Source organism: Uloborus diversus, chromosome 6, assembly GCF_026930045.1.
Source record: "Uloborus diversus isolate 005 chromosome 6, Udiv.v.3.1, whole genome shotgun sequence".
In the NCBI taxonomy this organism is placed as follows: domain Eukaryota; kingdom Metazoa; phylum Arthropoda; class Arachnida; order Araneae; family Uloboridae; genus Uloborus; species Uloborus diversus.
Genome location: NC_072736.1, coordinates 144,624,328 through 144,645,532, shown reverse-complemented (window position 1 = coordinate 144,645,532; position 21,205 = coordinate 144,624,328). Strand labels below are relative to the sequence as shown.

General features: G+C 33.8%; 1 protein-coding gene across 1 annotated transcript in view; it reads left to right on the top strand.

Annotated features, from left to right (window-relative positions):
• LOC129225309 (neuroendocrine convertase 1-like) overlaps positions 1–21,205 on the top strand; it is a 141,653-nt gene that overhangs the window by 51,638 nt on the left and 68,810 nt on the right. Inside the window, exons 5-6 of the mRNA XM_054859900.1 lie at positions 14,876–14,913; positions 15,055–15,131. Coding sequence (XP_054715875.1) covers positions 14,876–14,913; positions 15,055–15,131 — 115 coding nt within the window. The remainder of the gene's footprint in view (positions 1–14,875; positions 14,914–15,054; positions 15,132–21,205) is intronic.

Sequence of the window (21,205 nt, the reverse complement as noted above, 5' to 3'; positions counted from 1 at the left end):
AAGAATCGCCAATTTCGTTTTTTCTAGGCATGTTGAAATTTTGAAATGTGAAAAAAAAAGTATGTTGTATGAAGCAATAAAAAATAATTTAAATAGAATAAGTACGAAATGGAAATATTTATGTAATAAGGTATTACATAGCGACAAAAAAGTCAGTTCTATTCCAGTATCCTTATTTTGATGGTGCAGGATTGTTGAACTTTTTTTTATCATTTGTATCAACAGATTAGTTGAAAATAAATTTAATTTCAATGCATTATTTCTCTACATTTAATTTAAAAAAAAGTGCCATGGGAGATGTGAGCAACAAATTAATGGTGTCTCACTTATTCCCTTATTGCAAAGTCTAAACTCAATAGCTATACCATTCTCAGAATATTAACAACATTATTCTACTGCTAAAATGAACGTTAGTTAATTGGCTAATGTAATGTCAATAACACCAGTCTGTAAAGTTTATCTAATAGTTTAGAAACCGTGCAACAAACAAGGAAGATAATTTTACTTCGATGGGTTCAAACTATGATGATGTGGTATTTTTTTACACGATACTTGAAAGCAACCTTTTTTCTGTAATATTGTTTACAGTATGTCACTTTTCAAAAGTTTTACAAGGCAGGAAACGTCAAAACAGAAAATAAATTGCTGTTGTCTCACTGTTCCGCCTATATCACTGTATCCACTCTTCCACTGTGTATCGAGGGCGGTGAATCCGATGGTGAAAGTCTAAATTTTCGCAACTTTCCCGTTTTCGAGATATACGAGATTGAAAAATAGCATATAATGGTACAGTGAAACCTGTGGAAGTTGACCACTCGTGGTGCGCTACTTTAGTGGTCAACTTAAACAGGTGGTCAACTTACAGAGATTGATTTATATGATAAGGGTTGATTCCCCGTGCTGGAAAAAAGCGGTCAACTTAGACAGGTGGTAAACTTACAAGGGTGGTCAACTTCACAGGTTTTACTGCATATTTAAATGGTGTAAGCATCGGTGTATCGAACACCACCCGAAAAATGCTCATGCACCTTTTAAATATTAGATTAGGACCTTCCTACATAAACATCGAATTTAATATAGAGAATTGAAAACTAATTCCCTATTTAAGAGAATGACCAATGACGACCCGAAAGTCTCACGAGCTTGCTCAGCTAACTACCGAGACTTAGGCGATTGAAATGTACCATTGTATACTATATTTAAATCTTATATATCTCAAAAACGGGTAAGTTGTGAAAAATATGACCTTCATCAACGGATTCAAGGCCGTCCATATAAGGGCTGAATTTATTTTTTTTCCTGAAACAAAAAAGACAAGTTCATACCGTCCCCTCCTAAGTATCCCATTTTTTTTAAAAAACTAAAATCAAGGTAGGCGAGCACCCTAGACATATTTTTTCTTCGATATTCATTGCACCTTTCAAAAACTTAAAATGATTGTTTAATGTAACGTAAATAACACATTTTGACAATTTATTTGTTGAAATGTTTTTAAAGATTTTTGTTTAGTAAGAAGACATTTTTTTCTGCAAAAAACTACCATTTCTTTAACACCAGTGCATTCACTTTTTCATAATTTTTAAAACTTCTTGTGTCTAACTCTTTGTTATATACCAGGGAATGATATGAACCTGCAATTTAGAAATAACTAAAAACAGGTATTAAGGGTAAATGTTTGAAAATTTCCCCCGAAAAACGTTGCTTTCACCCTCCAATTTTAACCGATCATTATTTCAAAACCACAAATTGAATATTCATTAGCTTTTGGAGGTTTATATATAAGAAATATATTAAATTACCATTTCTGCAAAGTTTCAAATGCATAGAGTTAATACTTTTTTTTGTTAGAGCTATTGGCGCAAGCAAAAGCTTTAAATAAATTAGTTTTAAATAAAAAAAACCGCCTTCAAAAAATACCCAGGAACTAAAAATCAAAAAATAACTGGTTACACTTGCATTCTATTTCCTACCCAAACATAGAAATGAAATTTATTTTACAATTCCAGTACAAAAATCAACTAAACTAAACAACGAATTATAAAATAAACACTGATTTAAATTACTATACGATGAATTATTTTAAATACCTAACTAATTATATACGATCTCTTAATTTTTAGTAACCTTTTGAAGTCGGGGCCTCCTATAAACAACTACATAACGTAATTGACAACCCACTGAATCCTGAATTAAACACTAATTTAACTATACGCGAAATTAGTCTTTAAAACTAAACCTACTGAGTTACGTTAGGTAGTAGTTTGTAGAAAGCCCCGACTTCAAAAGGTTATTAAAAATTAAGAGATTGTATATAATTAGTTAGGTATTTAAAATAATTCATCGTATAGTAATTTAAATCAGTGTTTATTTTATAATTCGTTGTTTAGTTTAGTTGATTTTTGTACTGGAATTGTAAAATAAATTTCATTTCTATATTTGGGTAGGAAATAGAATGCAAGTGTAATCAGTTATTTTTTGATTTTTAGTTCCTCGGTATTTTTTAAAGGCGGTTTTTTTTTATTTAAAAGTAATTTATTTTTTGCTTTTTAGTGGTGTAAATAACACGGCGAGCGTCTCGGAGACTTCCGACGACTGTGAAGAAAGGCTTTTTCAAATGCGTAACTAATGTACAAAAAAAATTGTCTTCATAATTTGTTCAATTTTATCAAAGTTTGCTTTCCGAAAGCAAATGCACAAGTCACTAAAAAAAATAAAAAAAAAACGAAATCGCTTTAAGTTTAAATTTGTGAAATTGTAAATTTTAGAATTGTAATATTGTAAATTGTAATTTATGTTTCGCAATTAGTGTCATGTAACTCGTGATAAAAGTCGCATGTTTCTTCACATGGCTCCACTATAGATGAAGATTAAAAATTCCACTAGAATGAATTTTATGTTTGCTTCAGAGAATCCTTAATTCAAAATTTTCATAATCATTACTCTTAATAATATATATTTTTAGTACTTTCTTTAACTATAGGTAAAGAAAGTATAAATCTTTGTTTTATGGCCTTTGTTTATCAATGGGTTTAATATTTAATCGTTTGTGAGGGAAATTGCATGAAATTTATTGTTTTACCCTTAACTTTTCCCTAAAGAACAAATAGGGTAAATCAAAGATTTGGAACCTAAGTTAGACCACCCCTAAACAAAACCACCACTAAACAAAAAAAAAAAAATAAAAATAAAAACCGGTTCACTAAGTGAGACGATATACAAAGTTAATAAAGTACAAATCGATTTAAATGTGAGTATGATATTTGAAGAGTTCCTTCAATTTCATCAAACCTGAACTTGATTAACATTAGACCGCCGAGGAACTATGCTGTTTCAAACAAAAAAAGACTTTTCCTTATCGGTACAGGCAGGGACGTGCACAAAAATTTTGGAGCCCATCAGAAATAACTTTTCCGTGCCCCTCTCCATATTGTTTACCCCTATATTTCACCGTTAGTTACAAAAATATTGGGCCCCCTCCAGGCTCGGGCCCGGGTCAGCAGGTGTCTTCGAGTATTGATGGAACATTGTACAAAGAAAAAACAAATCCGACGAGTTCGGAACCTCCTCCTTTTTTTGTTGCCTGCTAATTAATATAACCTTAATTTCAAATTGAACTGGCGGCATCGTCAAATAGCAAATCCAGAATATTGGTCAAACTTCAGAAATCATACACAGTTAGAATGTATAATATTAAAGAATATAAATTAAATCGTGGGGGATGGGTGTTCTGTATTCCATTCCCCCTCAATTGAACACTAAATATATTTAAAAATTGGAATATTAAATAAAGAACTTTATGTTTTAGTGCCTAAATAAAGTTATTTATTAGTAAATAAAATATTAAGGCAATTGATTCAACTATTAAAGTAGCAAAATATATTTAATTTACTGCTTTGCTACGCAGTAATAAATACAGTTGTAACACCTATAATAAAAAATTACCATGCGGCGCAGCGTTGAGAAAATTAACCATCCATGCCGCGAGAATTAAATATCGTTCAAGAGAAAGCCAAAAGCTTAGGTGTGAAAATACACCGATCACAGCAACACCACGTGATCAGGACGTATGAAATTTAAAGTTTCTTGGATTTCTCCGAGACCCCTTATCAGATCCAGACCAAATTACAATGGGACCATCTGGGAAGTATACCCTTCCAAACGAAAAAAATGTTTTTCAAATCGGTCCAGTAGTGTTGGAATAATTCGAAAACACACATAAAAAGCCGCAATACGAAATCATAACCTCCTTTTTTAAAGTCGGTTAAAAAAGTAGTTTTGAGAAAATCAAGAAAAAAAATTCAATTTCAAGCTATGCATTTGAGTTCATTAAATTTCTTTTAGTTTTCTCAATAGTTCGTCGATTTAAAATCTTTTTGTAGATTTAGAAAGAAGAATATAGGGGCTCTCTAAATTTCTCAGAGTCTCTATCGTGTTTTTTCGAAAATTAGAGGTTCACCTTCAAAGTTATTAAATAATAGCTCATAACTTTAAGTTATTAAATGCTGTTTAATAACTTTCTTATTAAGTTTATTAAATAATATTTAAAAACGTTACTCTTTTATTACTTCCTTTGCTGCATTCCTTTTATGTACCGTGTTTTCGCTTGGAGAGATACGAAATATATTGCAGAAAATTTAAAGGAATTCACCACCCCACTTTGTGCTCGTCTCTGCAAAAACGAACAAGTGCTGGAAACTTGATCTTGACACGGTCAGTTACAATCCATTTCATTCCGCCATCTTTTGATGAGCAGAGTTTTTTTCTGTGAACAAACATTGTTAGTGCAAACAAGACGTCACTAACGCGGCAGTTGTTTTCGGACTGATTTCCAGGAAAAGCTAAATTCGAGGCCATGAAATTAAAATTAGTTTTTAGTTAATACTTTCTAGGAAGATTATCACAACTTTTTCCCTATTTAAAAATTGTTTTCGCCTTGAGGTGTTGACATTTTATGGAGAATTAAAGTATGGGTTTGAGCCAGATAATTAAAATATCGCTGCCGAATAAAAATGCTGGTTTGCAGCAAAAGGATAAAAATACCAAGTCGACCATATCGGGGGGAGGGGGGGGGGCTGGCTGCCTCTTCTAAAATATTTTTAAATGTTCAAAAAGTATTCTCAGACATCACAAGAAATCTCATAGAACTGAGGTAATTCTATAAGCATTTGAGTTAAAACATAGCTATGACTAATAACATCGTGGGGGTAAAAATGGATACACTGCAAATCATAAAACGTTTTAAGCCCATTTCAAATATGAACACTTATCCCCCTGTTTTGGACACTTGTAAGCACACCATTTGGTAATTTTTAGAACGCTTTCAAAAACACTTTTCAAAACACTTAAAATTGCACTCCATCCAGCCCTCGACGAAAGGTTTCAAGTCATCAAAGATCACCAGAAGAGAACAAGTTGTAATAGCCCTCTTCGTATTGGTCATACGAGATTCACCCACAAACATCTCTTTTGCAGCGAATCTATTCCAATATGCAACACATGCAATGTCAATCAAACAGTGTTGCATATCCTCTCCGTTTGTCCAATTTTCAATCATATGCGTTTAAAATTTTTCAATTAGCTCCGTCCAACTCTGATGGAACTCCCAGGGGACGTCCCACATCCCTAATTTTTCCCCTTCCTTCAGGAGATTGGCTTTTTGTCTTTAATTTAGTGTTCTTTCTTATGTCCTTGTTTATGTCTTTTTTTTTTTTTGACGTTTTTTATCTTACTCTAAATTATTTCTCAGTTATTCCTTTCGGCTCGTCACTTAAAATTTAAAACTTCTTTTATGTGTTTATTTTGACTAACTTTTCAAAATTCTTGAAGTTTTATATCTTTTGCTTCATAATAAAAATTACTTTTTTGGCTCTTTTTCCCACTACTCAACAATCGTTTGGCGCAGTATAGCCTACTAAGGCTCTTGCGCCAAAAAACTCAATCAAACCAACCAATCAATACACTTATTTAGCTTAGCACACTTTTTGAGAGCACTTTTTTGAACGTTCACACTGATTCCTTTTCAGGAACACTTTGTGCTCCCTTTAGGACACTTTTTAGAGCATTTACGAAGAACTCAACTTTGTTCCAGTATACATGATAGTGCAATACTCACTCTGTATAAGCAGAGGTAGCATATTCAGCTGCCTGGTAATGGACGGCTTTCGCCCAGGGATGGTCTGAGGCCATCCTGTGTAAAGGTAATCTCGATTCCAATGTCAACATTGAGGAATTCTGATGACTGGTAGTTAAAGAAATCTGCAAAAAATTTGAGGAACATAAGCTTTGTGACATAATATTGAAGTTTGCGGTGTTTTCAAATTACAAACAGTATATGAAATACAAAGCCAACTCAGTCACTAAAGCCGAGGACTGCAGTTTCGTGCTTATTAGCACTCATCAGCCTGGCTTAGGAAGTGACTGAGCTGGAGGTGGAAAACCTCTTCAGGAAGCCAAGAGTGCCAAACAAACTGGTAGCTAATATAGAATTAGCACTGACCAGACGACTGACCGAAGTAATGGTTCGGTTCAACTCGGGAGATTGCGGGCAAGGCATGGTATTTACTGTAACTTACTGTAAATACAAACAATACATTTAAGGCAGTGAGGAGCAAAAGGATGTAAGTGGACATTTTCAAGTTTTGAGTAAAACGTGTTTAAAGTTCCGGTCCTAGTAGGCTTTCATTGAAAAGTTTTTCTAAATCGTACTGCACTAAAATAGAGGAGAGATTCTCCTACCATCTGTTCTGGTTATCTCTAAATTTTTAACTTTGGCACATACATCCCTCTGCTTCTTACTACCTCATTTATACCATACAATATATAAAAGAACCAACCTACCGCTTACAAGCCATCATAATATAGAAAGCCATGTAATAAAGAAAGGGATGATTTCGCAATTTTCAAATGTAACCTCGATCTGTTCTCAAAAGCGTTCCGAAGTTTAAGTTGAACAAATATTATGAGTAGAACATATTCAAAACGGATTTGGAACACACATCAGTGCACTTTATAACAGAGCACATTCAGAACACGCTTTAGTGCACATTGAGGCAATTGGTACTCTGTTTCGGAAATTAGGTGTTCTAAATGAGTTGTCCAATGTGCGCCAAGAATTTGCAGTGTTTGGTAAATTTGCATCTGGATATTATTTTTTATCTTGAATTTGCAGTAAAATTCGAAAAATAGTAGATTTTTTTTTGAGCAATCACGATTGCTTATTGCTTTTATTTGACTGTTTTTGGCGTGCTATCATTTTTCCCACCGGCGCGGCGCCACCCTCTGCCAGCACCACCCGTCGCGTCGGCCGGCCTCACGATGCTGTTCCTCTAGCGAAAACCGTCTCCAGGTTGCGTCCATATCCTACACACACACGCATACATACACGCACCAACACACACGCACACACAAACACATACACACACATACACAAATACCACCATACACACACATACACATAGACACACGCATGCATACAGACACCTACACAAACACACAACTGCCCACACATTCATGCCTGCACACAGACACAAACACATATACTTACACACACATACACATACCCCGCCCCCACGCACACAAACACTCATACACACAACTACCCACACACTCATGACTGCACACAGACACAAACACACATGCCTACACACATACACATATCCCCCCCCCACACACACACATACAAACACACACTCGTGATTGCGAAAAACATAATTTGAATTCAAGATGACAAAATTCAAATTATTATTATTATTTATTTTTTTTTTTTGAGTTACACGAGAGTTAGGTAGAACGTTAAAAAAATATTCGCTGGATGACTGTGGCATCTGTTTGGGTCGGTTGAAAGAGATTTTTCGAGACGGTGCTCGACAAATCTCTTGTGCTGTTACAGCCGATGGATGTAGCAGCACATCCATCGGCTGTGTTTTTTCATGAAGCTCATGAAAAAAAATTTAGGTGGAGTTTTTAGGTTAAATTTTTTTTTTCAATAAATAAAGGAAAAAATAATCGGGAAAAAGTGGCATTAAGAAAGTCTTGTTGTTCGATAACATTCATCGTACTATATCATCCGTGATAAATTTAATTAGTTTTCAACGAAATATGAAGGGATAAAATCCATAATTTTAAATAAATTATGAAGTAACATAATAAAACGTTAATTAGTTTCTTTCAAAGCGGTTTCGTAATCAAGAACTGCAGCCTGGGGCGTGTTTCTAAAAGTTATAATTTCTGTCGCCACAGAGGAAAAATTTTGATTGTCGATGCTTTATTTTATCATTTCGTGCAATTTTTCTCTGAGAAAACAGAGTTTTCAATTTAAAAGAGATCAGATAAATAAAATTCAAAAAGAAGTATTAAAAATGGTACCATTAAATGAATTGCAGCGTTAAAACGATCCTCATTCCCCCAAAGAAATGACAATAACATTCCTCCAAAGAAATAAATAATTGCCAAAACATGTTCACAAAATGTCATAGAGCTAACTATACGCAGACGATAAATTAAGAAATACGGCAATTGAATAATTTTATCTCGTTTTCTTCTTACTGGGTTAAATCTTTCTTTAACAACAATATTTCTTGTTGCAAACAGACGATATTTTTCACAACAAAGTCTAAAACATAAATTAAAAAAAAAGAAAGAAAGAAAGAAAAAGAAAATTAATTTGAATTCTGAAATTTTGAATTCAAATTATGTTTTTCGCAATCACGAACTGAGACAGGACCCTACTCATTGGAGTTATTGTTTCTAGAAACAGCTCCTATCCCCCCCCCCCAAGCCTGCTTCTCCTCCTGGGCGGTTACGTGTGCATAGTTGTGTGTGTATGCACGGAGGCGTGTGTGTGTGTATGTGTGTGAGTGTGTGAGCTTGCGTGTGTGTAGGACATGGACGCCTCCAACCAGGAGAAGCGGATAGCTCAGGACCGGAGCAGCCGCGCCGCGCCGCCTGCAGAGGACGGTGGGCGGTGTGCTGCAGAGGCTTCTGGTCCAAGCTGAAAAAGGCACGGAACATCAAAAACGGTCAAATGAGAACAATAAGCAATCGTGATTGCTCAAAAAAATGAGAAAAGCATTAAAACGAGCTGATGTGTGCCTCACATGACTTCCTTTTACTCCAATTTAATGTCATTTCCCCATTACTGGCAATTTTAATGTGATTCAATAGTTTACTCTCTAAATATTACCAACAGTTGCGAAATTGAAACCAGATTTTAAAAAAAAATCGACAAATTTGTCGCCAAATTGGCGGCAAGACTTGGCCACCAAAAGATTGGCAATATATCGCCAAGTGTCCGCCAAATTATAACACCACTTGAGTTTACATCGAAATTAACAATGATTTCCCCCCAAAAAGGGGCAAAAGATCCCTTTAGAAACACCCAAATGCAACCAAAAGAGAAGGTGCACAACTAGACCCCACTAGAAGTCTACGTACCAAATTTCAACTTTCTAGGACATACCATTCTTGAGTTATGCGACATACATACGCATGTCCGCATATACATACATACGTATATACAGACGTCACGAGAAAAAACCGTTGTAATTAACTCTGGAATCGTTAAAACGGATACTTCGCGTGTCTATACGTTCTTAGGCACTTATCCACGTGTGGTCGAGTCGAAAAAAAAAACTCAACATTCATTCGGGGTTGAGCAAAATGGAAATTAAGGTCGGTTTTTGAGTGAAATTTTTTTTGCGAATACAATACTTTCTTTTTACTTTCTTCTATATCCAATATATAGAAAAAAGTATTGGATTCGTGCAAATTGTCTGTGTGTGTGTGTCACACCAGTTTTTTGTGGCCGCTCTACAGCAAAAACTACCGCATGAAATCAAAAGAAATTCGGTACACATATGCGCCCCTATGTGAACTTGTGCCCATTGGTTTTTGGCGCGAATTCCTCCAAGGGGGGTGGAGCAATGGGACGTGTTTTGAGTTATGCGTGCCTGCTATTCCTCAGGAAGTAACTAGTGGAATCAAACAAAATTTGGTCCATACGTTACCCTTAACTGGTACAGGTGCTAATTCAATTTTGGTGTCAAGACCTCAAACGGGGGTGGAGCTATAGAACGTTTTTTGTCGTCAATTGTGACTGCTATATCTCAAGAAATAATGAACGTAATCAAACAAAAATTTATCCGACAAGTAGCCCTTAGAGGGTATATGAAATGATTCTATTTTGGCGTCATCAAATGAAAAGGGGGTGGCGCAATCGAACGTTCTTTTTTTTTTTTTGTGAGCGCCATATCTCAAGAAGTAATTGTACGTTCTTTATGAAATTTGGATTAAATATGAATCCATATGTAAACAGGCGTTGGTTCAATTTTGGCGCCAATCGCTCCACGGGGGGCTGATTTTTTTTTATTTGTGTGAATAAAAATAGCTTTACAATTGCAACAATAAGAAAGATAAGTCGTAATGGACTGTCGTCTGCGTATATCTCGTGATTTTAATTGCATGGAAATGATCAGAAATGCTATCTCAATGATTTAAAGTTTCTAACTGTTGCCATCTTGTGTTTGTTAACAAATAAATGTTTGTAATTATTTTAAGCAAGGCTTTTAAAATAATTTTCATTCTTTGCTTTGGAGATAAATCAGGGATTGGGATGGTCGTCAATTTTGGCATGTGTAATTTTGTTTTTGTTGGGAATATTGCTACCTCGTTAAGCATGGGGGGAGGGGGGGGGGTCAGAATTATAAGAAAGATATAGATGAAAGTTTCGTGAAGGCCACAACATACTAGTTTGTAAAAGGAAGTAAAAATGGCGTAATTGAATCATCAAAATTCTTCATGAACTACAGAGCAAATTGAGGTTATCGAGAGTTAAACTTTTAAATGCATCGAATGATCGAAATTTTGTACATTTTTTAGTTATCGTAATATCCTAGGATAGTTATATGGTGAAACGATATTACAAATGAAAGTTTTCCTTTTTACTTCCTTTTACAAAAAAGGAAGTAATGTATTCGCGAAAAAATTTTCACTCAAAAATCGACCTTAATTTCCATTTTGCTCACCTCCGAATGAATGTTGAGTTTGTTTTTCGACTCGACCACACGTGGATAAGTGCCTAAGAACGTACAGACACGCGAAATAACATTTTGACGATTCCCGAGAAAAAAACAAAGCGTTTTTTCGTGACGTCTGTATGTACGTGCGTATGTGCATATATGCGTGCGTGCGTATGTGCATATGTATGTAGGATAACTCAAGAACGGAATGTCCTAGAAAGTTGAAATTTGGTACGTAGACTACTAGAGGGGTCTAGTTGTGCACCTCCCTTTTTGGTTGCATTCGAATGCTCCAAAGGGGGTCTTTTGCCCCTTTTTGGGGGGGAAATCATTGTTAATTTTGATGTAAATTCAAGTGGTGTTATAATTTGGTGGACACTTGGCGACCAAAAGACTGACGATATATTGCCAAGTTTTGTCGCCAACTTGGCGAAAAATTTGGCGATTTTTTTTTTTTTTAATTTTTTTTATTATTATTTTTTCTTTAAATCTGGTTTCAATTTGGCCACTGTTGGTGATATTTAGAGAGTAAACTATTGAATAACATTGAAACTGCCAATAATGAGAAAATGACATTAAATTGGAGTAAAAAGGAAGTCATGTGATGCACAAATCAGCTAGTTTCTTCAATGGCGTCGCAGATGAAAAGTATCTTGTCTTTTGTCAAAGTTAAACGGTTAATTTTTCAAAATCATTGTTGTTAACGACATTATAACTTCATTTATGTCAAAAAATAGGGGTGAATTTTCAATGAATTTTGACAAGTTTGTGTGATTAATTTTTAGTAGAATGAATAGAGCATGTGTCCTGGCTAATCAAAAGGAAAACAGTTTGCGACGTTTTAGGTCTGATTGACAATGTTCTTGATTGCTGAAAAAATAGAGCGATGTTTATGTTTAGTTTTCGCATTTTTTAGCTTTTTTAAAATATGTAAAAGTAAAAAATTAAAAATATTTTCGAATTTTCGACATTGCATTTCCATAATAAATCTCACAAGTAATGACGATTGTTATATATTTTAATAAAAGAATGATGTGAAATGATGCAAAAATTTCAGAACTTCCTTATTATTTTTACTTCCTTTTACGAAAGAGGAAGTACTGTGTTCGCGAAAAAATTTTCACTCAAAAACCGACCTTAATTTCCATTTTGCTCACCCTCGAATGAATGTTGAGTTTTTTTTTCGACCCGACCACACGTGGATATATGCCTAAGAACATATAGACACCCGAAGTATCCATTTCGACGTTTTTTTTCGACGACGACAACGATTTTCTCGTGACGTCTGTATCTACGTATGTAAGGTCTTTATATATACGAGCCGGCGCATCAGCCTAAGATCAGCCTTTTTGGATCGGAGCGCTGTTTGAGTACTTTTCTGGCGAGTAATCGCGTTTGGTGATTGTTCACTGCGAGTGACTATTAGCGGCACGTGAAATGTTTATGAAATAAAGTATTATTTTCGGCAAATTTGGCGAAAGACGAAACTTGGCTGTGGTAACCCTAACAGCGCAACAATGAAAAATCCGATCCAAATTGGCTAAACTTAAGCTGATCCTTCGGCCTATTTATATAGCGGCTCTATACGCATGTATGTGCGTATGTGCGCATGTATGTCGCATAACTCAAGAACGGTATGTCCTAGAAAGTTGAAATTTGGTACGTAGACTCCTAGTGGGGTCAAGTTGTGCACCTCCCCTTTTGGTTGCATTCGGGTGTTTCTAAAGGGGTCTTTTGCACCTTTTTGGGGGGAAATCATTGTTAATTTCGATGCAAACTCAAGTGGTGTTATATTTTGGCGGACACTTGGCGATATATCGCCAGTCTTTTGGTCGCCAAGTTTTTTCGCCGACTTGGGGACAAATTTGGCGTTTCTTTCTTTCTTTTTTTTCAAATCTGGTTTTAATTTAGCCATATGTAGAGAGTTAACCATTGAATCAATCCTGCCAATATTAGGAAAATTTATCTGTATAAAACGTTTTTTTTTTGCTTTGGTTCGCAACAAACTTGGGGTGAAAATATTCAAAGTGTTTCTTTGCTGACTCCGAGGCACTATTGTCATTAAATTGGAGTAAAAGGAAGTCATATGATACACACATCAGCTCGTTTCGATTTGTTTACAAGAAAGTTTGATAGTATATGTCATTCAGAAAAGAAATAAACGCTTTGAATTGAAACACTTGTCTTCGAGCAAGTGCAATAATATAATTTTATCTACCAGTTTCATGAGGATGAATCGTATCGCTACTGAACTTCAAAATTAACTTAAGTTACAGTTTTAAAATTTGTTAACCCATAACTATTAAGGTGGGGTGACTTGTTATACCCAAGAAAAATTGGACTAATGCATCTAAACGCTTTCTAATGCTTACAGTTTAGATATACAGATACATCTTTACATGTATCCTGACACTTACGGTACTATTTCAACTGTATTACTATAAGTAAATAATACAAACGTCATTGTTTGCAGTTATAATTTTCTAAAGTTTTTGGAGCGCATAAGAAATATAACTTTGCGTCTAGATCTATCTACAGTACAAAAAGAAAAAAGTCACATCACCAGTTAAGGGTTAGTATTGAAGATAAGAGGGAAACATTGTCACTTTAAAAGTGACGGGAGGAACGGTTTAAAGGTTTTGTTGACCAGGTATCTCTAACACTTTTTTAATGCTACTAGAATTTTATAAAACCAATGTGTTGTGCGGATGGAATAATGTCCAGAACTAATGGAACGTAACGTTTCAACTCTTCCTATTACTAAAACTAAAAACATTGAAAAAAAAAAAAAAAAAAAGACAAAAAAAAAAAAAATCGGACACGTTTAAATGAATATTTATTTTAAAAATTTGCATTTATTAAATAAATGAATTTATTGGACGTTTCTTCCGCTTTACAAAACTGGTGAACTTTTGTCTCTACGTTCACTATAAGTAGATATACAGTGAAATCTGTGTAAGTTGAGCACTCGTGGTGCACTACTTTACTGGTCAACTTAAACAGTGGTCAACTTACAGAGGTTGATTTATGCGATAAGGGCTAATTCCGTGCCTGAAAAAATGGGTCAACTTAGACAGGTGGTAAACTTACAAGGGCGGTCAACTTCACAGGTTTTTTTGTATTAACTTTTGAACGTGCGTAATATATGGTAAAAACCTGAAAGTTTAAGCTTCAAATGCATTTTTCTCGAAATAAATTTTCGTGTCTCATTTTCCCTCTTCAAGAATGATAATTCAAATCATACTCAGCCTATTTTTATGAAATTTTAGACATTGTATATACACTGGTATCGAAGGAATATACAAAAATGTTAATGATATTGGTAATATAGAATTTGTTATGATCTTTTTTTAAAATATCAATGCAGTAAATGCCAAAAATCGTACAATAAAAGCTTTGATAAGCTCTAAAACGTTACTTTAAACATAGCAGCCTCAAAATTTTTTATACATGCGCTCGGTAAGAGTTAGTAAATTATTTTGGTAGTATTTTTATGCTAATAAATTTTTTAAAAACTTATAAAAATTTTTCAAATTTTGAAAATTTTCTTACAAATTGTACAAAAAAATTACAATTTTTGTAAACTTTTATGGAAGCGTTTTAAAAAATACTAGTTTCCAAACAAAGTTCTACCAAAAAAAAGGGGGGGGGGGGGGCTCCAAACATATTTGAACACCTTAAGTAATTTAACCAAAAAAATAGGATAGTGTAAGAAAAACTCTTTCTTATTACAATTTAAAATAAAGATAAAACTGAAGTTGAATAGGACATGATTTTTCTTTATCTTCTAACCCAAATACGAATAGTTTGTTTAAAAAATTATTTGATACAGAAGTAATTACTTTTTTTATTTTCCATAGGATTGGAATGGAATCACACTGATATTTTTAAAAATTATGTAAGTACATTCTAATTATATATTTTTAAAAAACTTTGGGTTTTTCGCATGTAGATTTTTAAAATTCTGCTGCAGTAATGTTATGATTACTGTTGAGTAATACGTAAAAGCGCACATAAAGTGTTTCTTGTATGCTTTTAGGATCCTGAAGCGAGCTGGGATACAAACGATAATGATCCAGATCCTTTTCCAAGATATGACAGTTCTGACTCAAACAAGTAAGGCTACCAAACGATCAATAAAACAGCTATAAAACTAATCTACGAGATTGAGGGGAAACATCGAGATATAAAAGGAAATAGTTTTCTGTTTCGATAATATGGTTTCGAGTAGGAGTGAAATGTAGCATACCGCATCTGTTTGTACCAATGAGAGACTGCTACTTCTCTTCATCTTTTAGTGTTATAGTTTTTCGCCAATTAGTAGTGATTTTCCGTCAGATCCTTTCCCGATTTTTGCCGATTTCCAACAATGGGGTTGTTTCCAAAATTTTAAAAGTATTTTTTTCTGAAAGAGCTTGCTTAAAAGCATAGCATCTGACTATTTTTTAAATTACTTGCCTAAGTTAAATATTAAATTTTTTTTTTTTTAATCTATGCGCTTTCATTGTTTACACTTTTGCCGATGACATCACAAGTGATGAAATGCCATCCACTGTTGCCGTTCAGAAGAGCACAATATTTAATTCGAATCTTTACTCACGTGTACTGGCAACGATATGGTTGATAGCAAGCGTAGAGCGCAATGTTTAATTTACTTCTTGATTATCATAACGTGGAAACGTTGTAGAAAGATACGCCTAAGTACATCACTTGTGACATCATAAAGACCACGCCTTGTTTGAAAAATCGGACATTTTAAAAAATTAATTAAAAAATAACTGTTCGGAAAATGAAAGTATTTTAGGTCCATGTTATTATTATTATTATTTTTTTTTTTTTTTTTTTGCTTATTCTATAAATTTCTGTGACTAAAAGTAGTACTTTTGACGGAAGGAAACAACCTCATTACGAGACATAAATCCTTAAAGAACCATTATAGTGCATATTTGCTCCGAAGTTTAAGTTTATTTTACAAACTGTCAAATAGAAATAATTTATAATTTTTTTTTGTGTTATTAAGGAATTCGAATATTAGTATTACCCAATAATAATAATATTAATAATAATAGCAATAATAATAGTAATAGAAAAATAGTAATCCTTATATATTATTTCTGTAGCCTGTTTTTCGTTTCTACGCGAGATTTTCAACAATTCTTGATCGATTTCTTTGATTTACACCTTATTTTAAAGCTTATCGTGAAGGCTACTGACGAAAAATAGACCCACGGTCTAAAAATTGTTTTTTCTGTTTAAAAAACCTGTTTTAAAGAACCAGAATAAGGTTTTCGGTTAAATTTATAACTTTAACTTGCACTGCAACCGACAGAGCTGAATAGCTTGATTGGCAGAGCGTTCGACTGGTAACCAGAAGAATGAATGTTCGGGCCCACGTCCGGACAATCTGCATCAAAAAATTAGAGAAATATCGCGCATTACGTGAGCACTGAATTACAGTAGATAACAAATAGGAGGGAATAGATGAGATGGAAACGCTCCTTGCTGTTATGAAAACTTAATGCAACTTGGAGCTAAATTGATTCTTAATTGTGTAAGATTTTTTTTTTTTTTTTTTTGAGCGTTGCTTTGGTAAGAAAATTAAAGCATAATGTAAGCGAAAAGTATCAGGTTTAAATATCAGGTTTAATAAGTATCAGGTTTAAGATTTCAGACTAAAATGGAATTGGTTTTTTGTTCAGAAAAAATAAATAAATTGTATATTGAAATACAGATTCTGCCAATAAGTTTTTGACCATTTGTACAAATAAAAAAATTACTACCTCAATTTGAAGGGTAAAATATATACATATTTTTCTTTTTGCAAAAAAAAAAAAAAAAAAAACTAATAGCCTATTACATTTTTACTACATTCGAAAAGCTACGCTTAAAAAAGAACTTAGTTCAAATTATTTTGTATTTTAACCAGACTGTTAAATGATGAACACCTGCTGACATCTAAGCCATAACGGTTCAAGCAGCCAGCTATAACAAAAATCAGCAATCGTAAAAATTTTCAAAAATAAAAACAGATCTCTTCAATATATTTTCTTTCATATTATTTCTGTGGATTATTTTTCTGTCAGTATGCGAGATCTTTCTTATTTCTTGAAGAAATCCCCCCCCCCCCACATTTTCAACTTATCAGGCGTCCCTTGCTGTTGCAAAACCTTGATGCAACCTGTAGTTCTTAAGAATTTTTTTTTAAGCAAAGTTCTAATACGATTTTCCAATTTTTTACGTCACTTTCGGCAAGGAAAAAAAATTAAAATTAACCTGTGTGTGTGTGTGTGTGTGTTTTTTTTTTTTTTTTTTAATAAAGCTTAAAAGCACTATACTTAGTTGTTCGGCTAAATTGATAAGTTTTTTCGGTAGAGCGTTCGGCTATAAACTATCTAAACTTCGGGCAAGTTCGGGCTGTCCGACATAATTAATATTATGCATTACATGTATTCATAACATACAACAGATTACACACGTAATAAAATAAATGCAGTGGGAATGCTACTTGGTGTTTCGACTCCCTTATGTAGGCTACAGTTATCATTCAGATAAGTTGGCTGTTAAACGAAGGGTGTTCTTCCTTTTTTGTTTTAAACTTTGACTCCGTCAAGACCACTAAGAATAATGTAAGCATAAAAAAATTACTATATTTACCTCAAGGGTTTTTGTGCAGAAAAACATTTTCATTGTATGCTGAAATGTAGATTTTTCTAATAGCAGTGTTCGACCTTTTGTACAAATGAAAAAATACTACGCTATATTGAAACTACGAGTTTCACACAGTAAACCTTTAATTATTTATTCAAATACGATACAAAACATTAAAAATTATTATCAACTTCATTAGTAAGAAATCATTTTCTACTCCTCTGTTTTCGGCTGAAAAGAAAAAAAAAACACATTTTGTCTACGTTCGAAAAATTACACTTAAAAAACGGACTAAATTCAACTGGTTTTGGTTTCGAATTTTAAGTGTTCGATTAAAAGAAAAACATGTGCGAGCATTTAAGTCGTAACGGTGAAAGCAGCCTGCTATGGGAAATTGTTCAATATTCAAAAATAAAAACACTTATTTTCAATCGAATTTATTACTTCTCTAGAATGTTTGTTTCAATCGCTACGTGAGATCTTCCTCATTCTTTAATCAAATTCCATGTTTCACGAATAATTTTAAATCGTATCATGCTGGCTAATTACAAAATATAGACGCATGATTTTATTGTTTTTTCGGAAAAAAGCTTTTTTGCTGTTTTTAATTACACATTCCTTCAATGAATAGCATTCGAAAAGGAAGGCGCAATTGCTAGGGTTGTTGGATTGTCGTGCTGTTAATCAGAATGACGCCAGTTCGAATCCGTGCCAATAAATATCTCTTTAATGTTTCGTTTTTTCCGTCAGATGCTCACATGGGCAGGACTGTATTTGCCACAGCCTGTTTTTTCAAATGCAAAAATTACTGCTTTTTCACGAGTCACTCAGCCGCACTTTTAATGATATTTATGTTTGCATTGAAAATACGTACAACAAAAGGTGAGCGATGATCAAATTATCACAGCATTGTATTTAACGAGGTTTTGTTACTGATGTCTTCAAATTACATGCCTTCTCTTGTGCACTTACTTTTTTCCATTTACTTTTTTCGGTTCTTCTTCATAATGTTCTTTCTATGAAATTTTTAAAGAGCGAAATGCCTTATGAAACTATTCGAAGCACAGTGCGGAGTTCCGCACGGGTCGTCTAGTAGTAATATTAATAATAGTAATAAAAGAAATGATAGTAATAATAATATTAATAATAATAATGCTTACAAATATAGAATTAAAAAACACATCAAAACTTATGTAATTATGGTCTTCAAATGGTTAGAACTACTGCGTTAAGTTTTTTGGTGTTCTGTTTATCCAAATTTCAGAAAACCTCTTTAATTCAAGGAGACTGAATTAAAACTGACTGAAACAAGCAGTAAATTGACAGTAACTTAAAAACTGAGGGAATCATTAAAAATCAATAAGAATATTTACCGATAAAAATATACCATTCTTTTACAAAGTACCTTTCCTCAGAGACTATGTAACATTCCCGTAGTTCAACCTACTTTTCAGAGAAAGACTTTTTCTGGAAGCTGCTTTTAAAGAATACTGTATTTCTGAAGTAACTTTAGATTCGTTGCTGAATTATCTGCTATGGATCTTTTTCTTCTAAGTCAAAAACAGCAAGAAATCAAATGATGTGAGATCTGGACCGTAGGAGAAGTGTGGCACGGTTTGTGAAATTAGGATCATATTATTTTGAAACATTTGTTTCCACTCATAACTGTTTTGAATTTTTGCTTGCATTTTTTTAGTAAGATGGTGAGGGGCTCAACTGAAACAAACACGGCGGAGCAAATTATGGTGTAGAATACGAAATGATGACGTTTTAGTAATGTTAGTTGATCCCTCCATCTGCGCATTCCTTTTTAACTTATGAATCACTCACCTCCATTTCTATAGTGCAAAAGAAAACAGTTTTTGAAACAAAAATGAAACTAGGAAAATCAAATGGCCTGCTGTGTTTAAAATATTTATAAACGTTAGTTAGTATTTTGAAAAAAAAAATCGCTTTCACTTTTATCTTTTAGTTACATGATGTTACTACATTAAAAACGAGCTGATGTGTGCATCACATGACTTCCTTTTACACCAATTTAATGTCATTTCTCCATTATTGGCAATTGTAACATGATGCAATAGTTAACTCTTTAAGTATCACCAACAGTGGCAAAATTGAAACCATATTTTAAAAAAAAATCGCCAAATTTTTCGCCAAGTTGGTGACAAAACTTGGCGACCAAAAGAGTGGCGATATATTGCCAAGTGTCCGCCAAATTATAACACCACTTGAGTTTGCATCGAAATTAACAATGATTTCCCTCTAAAAAGGTGCAAAAGACCCCTTTAGAAACACCCGAATGCAACTAAAAGGAGAGGTGCACAACTAGACCCCACTAGGAGTCTACGTACCAAATTTCAACTTCAAAGAACATACCGTTCGTGAGTTATGCGACATACGCACATACACACACATACACACATACGCACACACACACACGCACATACACACATACGTACATACAGACGTCACGAGAAAACTCGTTGTAATTAACTCGGGAATCGTCAAAATGGAAATTTCAGGCGTCTATACGTTTTAAGTTATATATGCACGTGTGGTCGGGTCGAAAACAAAACTCAACATTCATTCGGGGGTGAGCAAAATTGAAATTAAGGTCGATTTTTGAGTGAAAAATTTTTCGCGAATACAATACTCCCTTCTTTGTAAAAGGAAGTAAAAAACCAACTTTTTATGGAATACCCTTTGTATCTGCTCTTTCTTATAGTTTAAAAGAATTAGGATATCGAGCTAATTCTATGATTGAATAAGAGTGCTTTTAAAAAAGACTTAACTGAAAAAAGACTTTCCACAAATTTATCAAACTTTTTTTAGTCAGGTGTTATTTAGTTATATTTGTGCCCTGTTGAATACACTTTTTTAACATCTTTCTATTTCACTAATTTTCAACGTATAGACCAGGGCTGTCCAACTGCAAAGAGCCCACGGGCCAGAATTCCGATCACTGATCACCTGGCGGGCCGCAGTTTGAAAAAGTTGAACAATAACCTCTTACCCCTTATACAATAACAATTAATAGTTGAATTATTAATTATAAAACAATGACACAGAAAGATTATAAAACAATTTGCTTACATTTTAATGGGAAAACTGAAGCTGATCCGCCTTCTTTACAAGGGCAGGAATGTCAACATCGATGCGGCACCGTATGCGGCCCGCGGGCCACCAGTTGGACAGCCCTGGTTTAGACGATAAAAGTTTAAAACTTTGCAACGAAAAAATATTATAAACCGACAAAATAAAACCATAATAAATACCATTAGCAGCTTTTTGATAAACTAAGATGGACAACAATTAAAACTAATCAACCCATTTAAGACCGTAATTTTACTTTCAATTTTGTGCCCATGTTGGTGCGGAATTGAACACACCTGAAAATACACGCTGAAGTATACTGTCTAAATTATTCGTTTTCTTTATCCTTTTTTTTCGTCCGTACGAATAGCGAGCAATGTATTTTGAAGTAGGAAATGTCAGTTTTTCCGCATGAATCATGCAACAAGACAAATCAATCTGCTGAG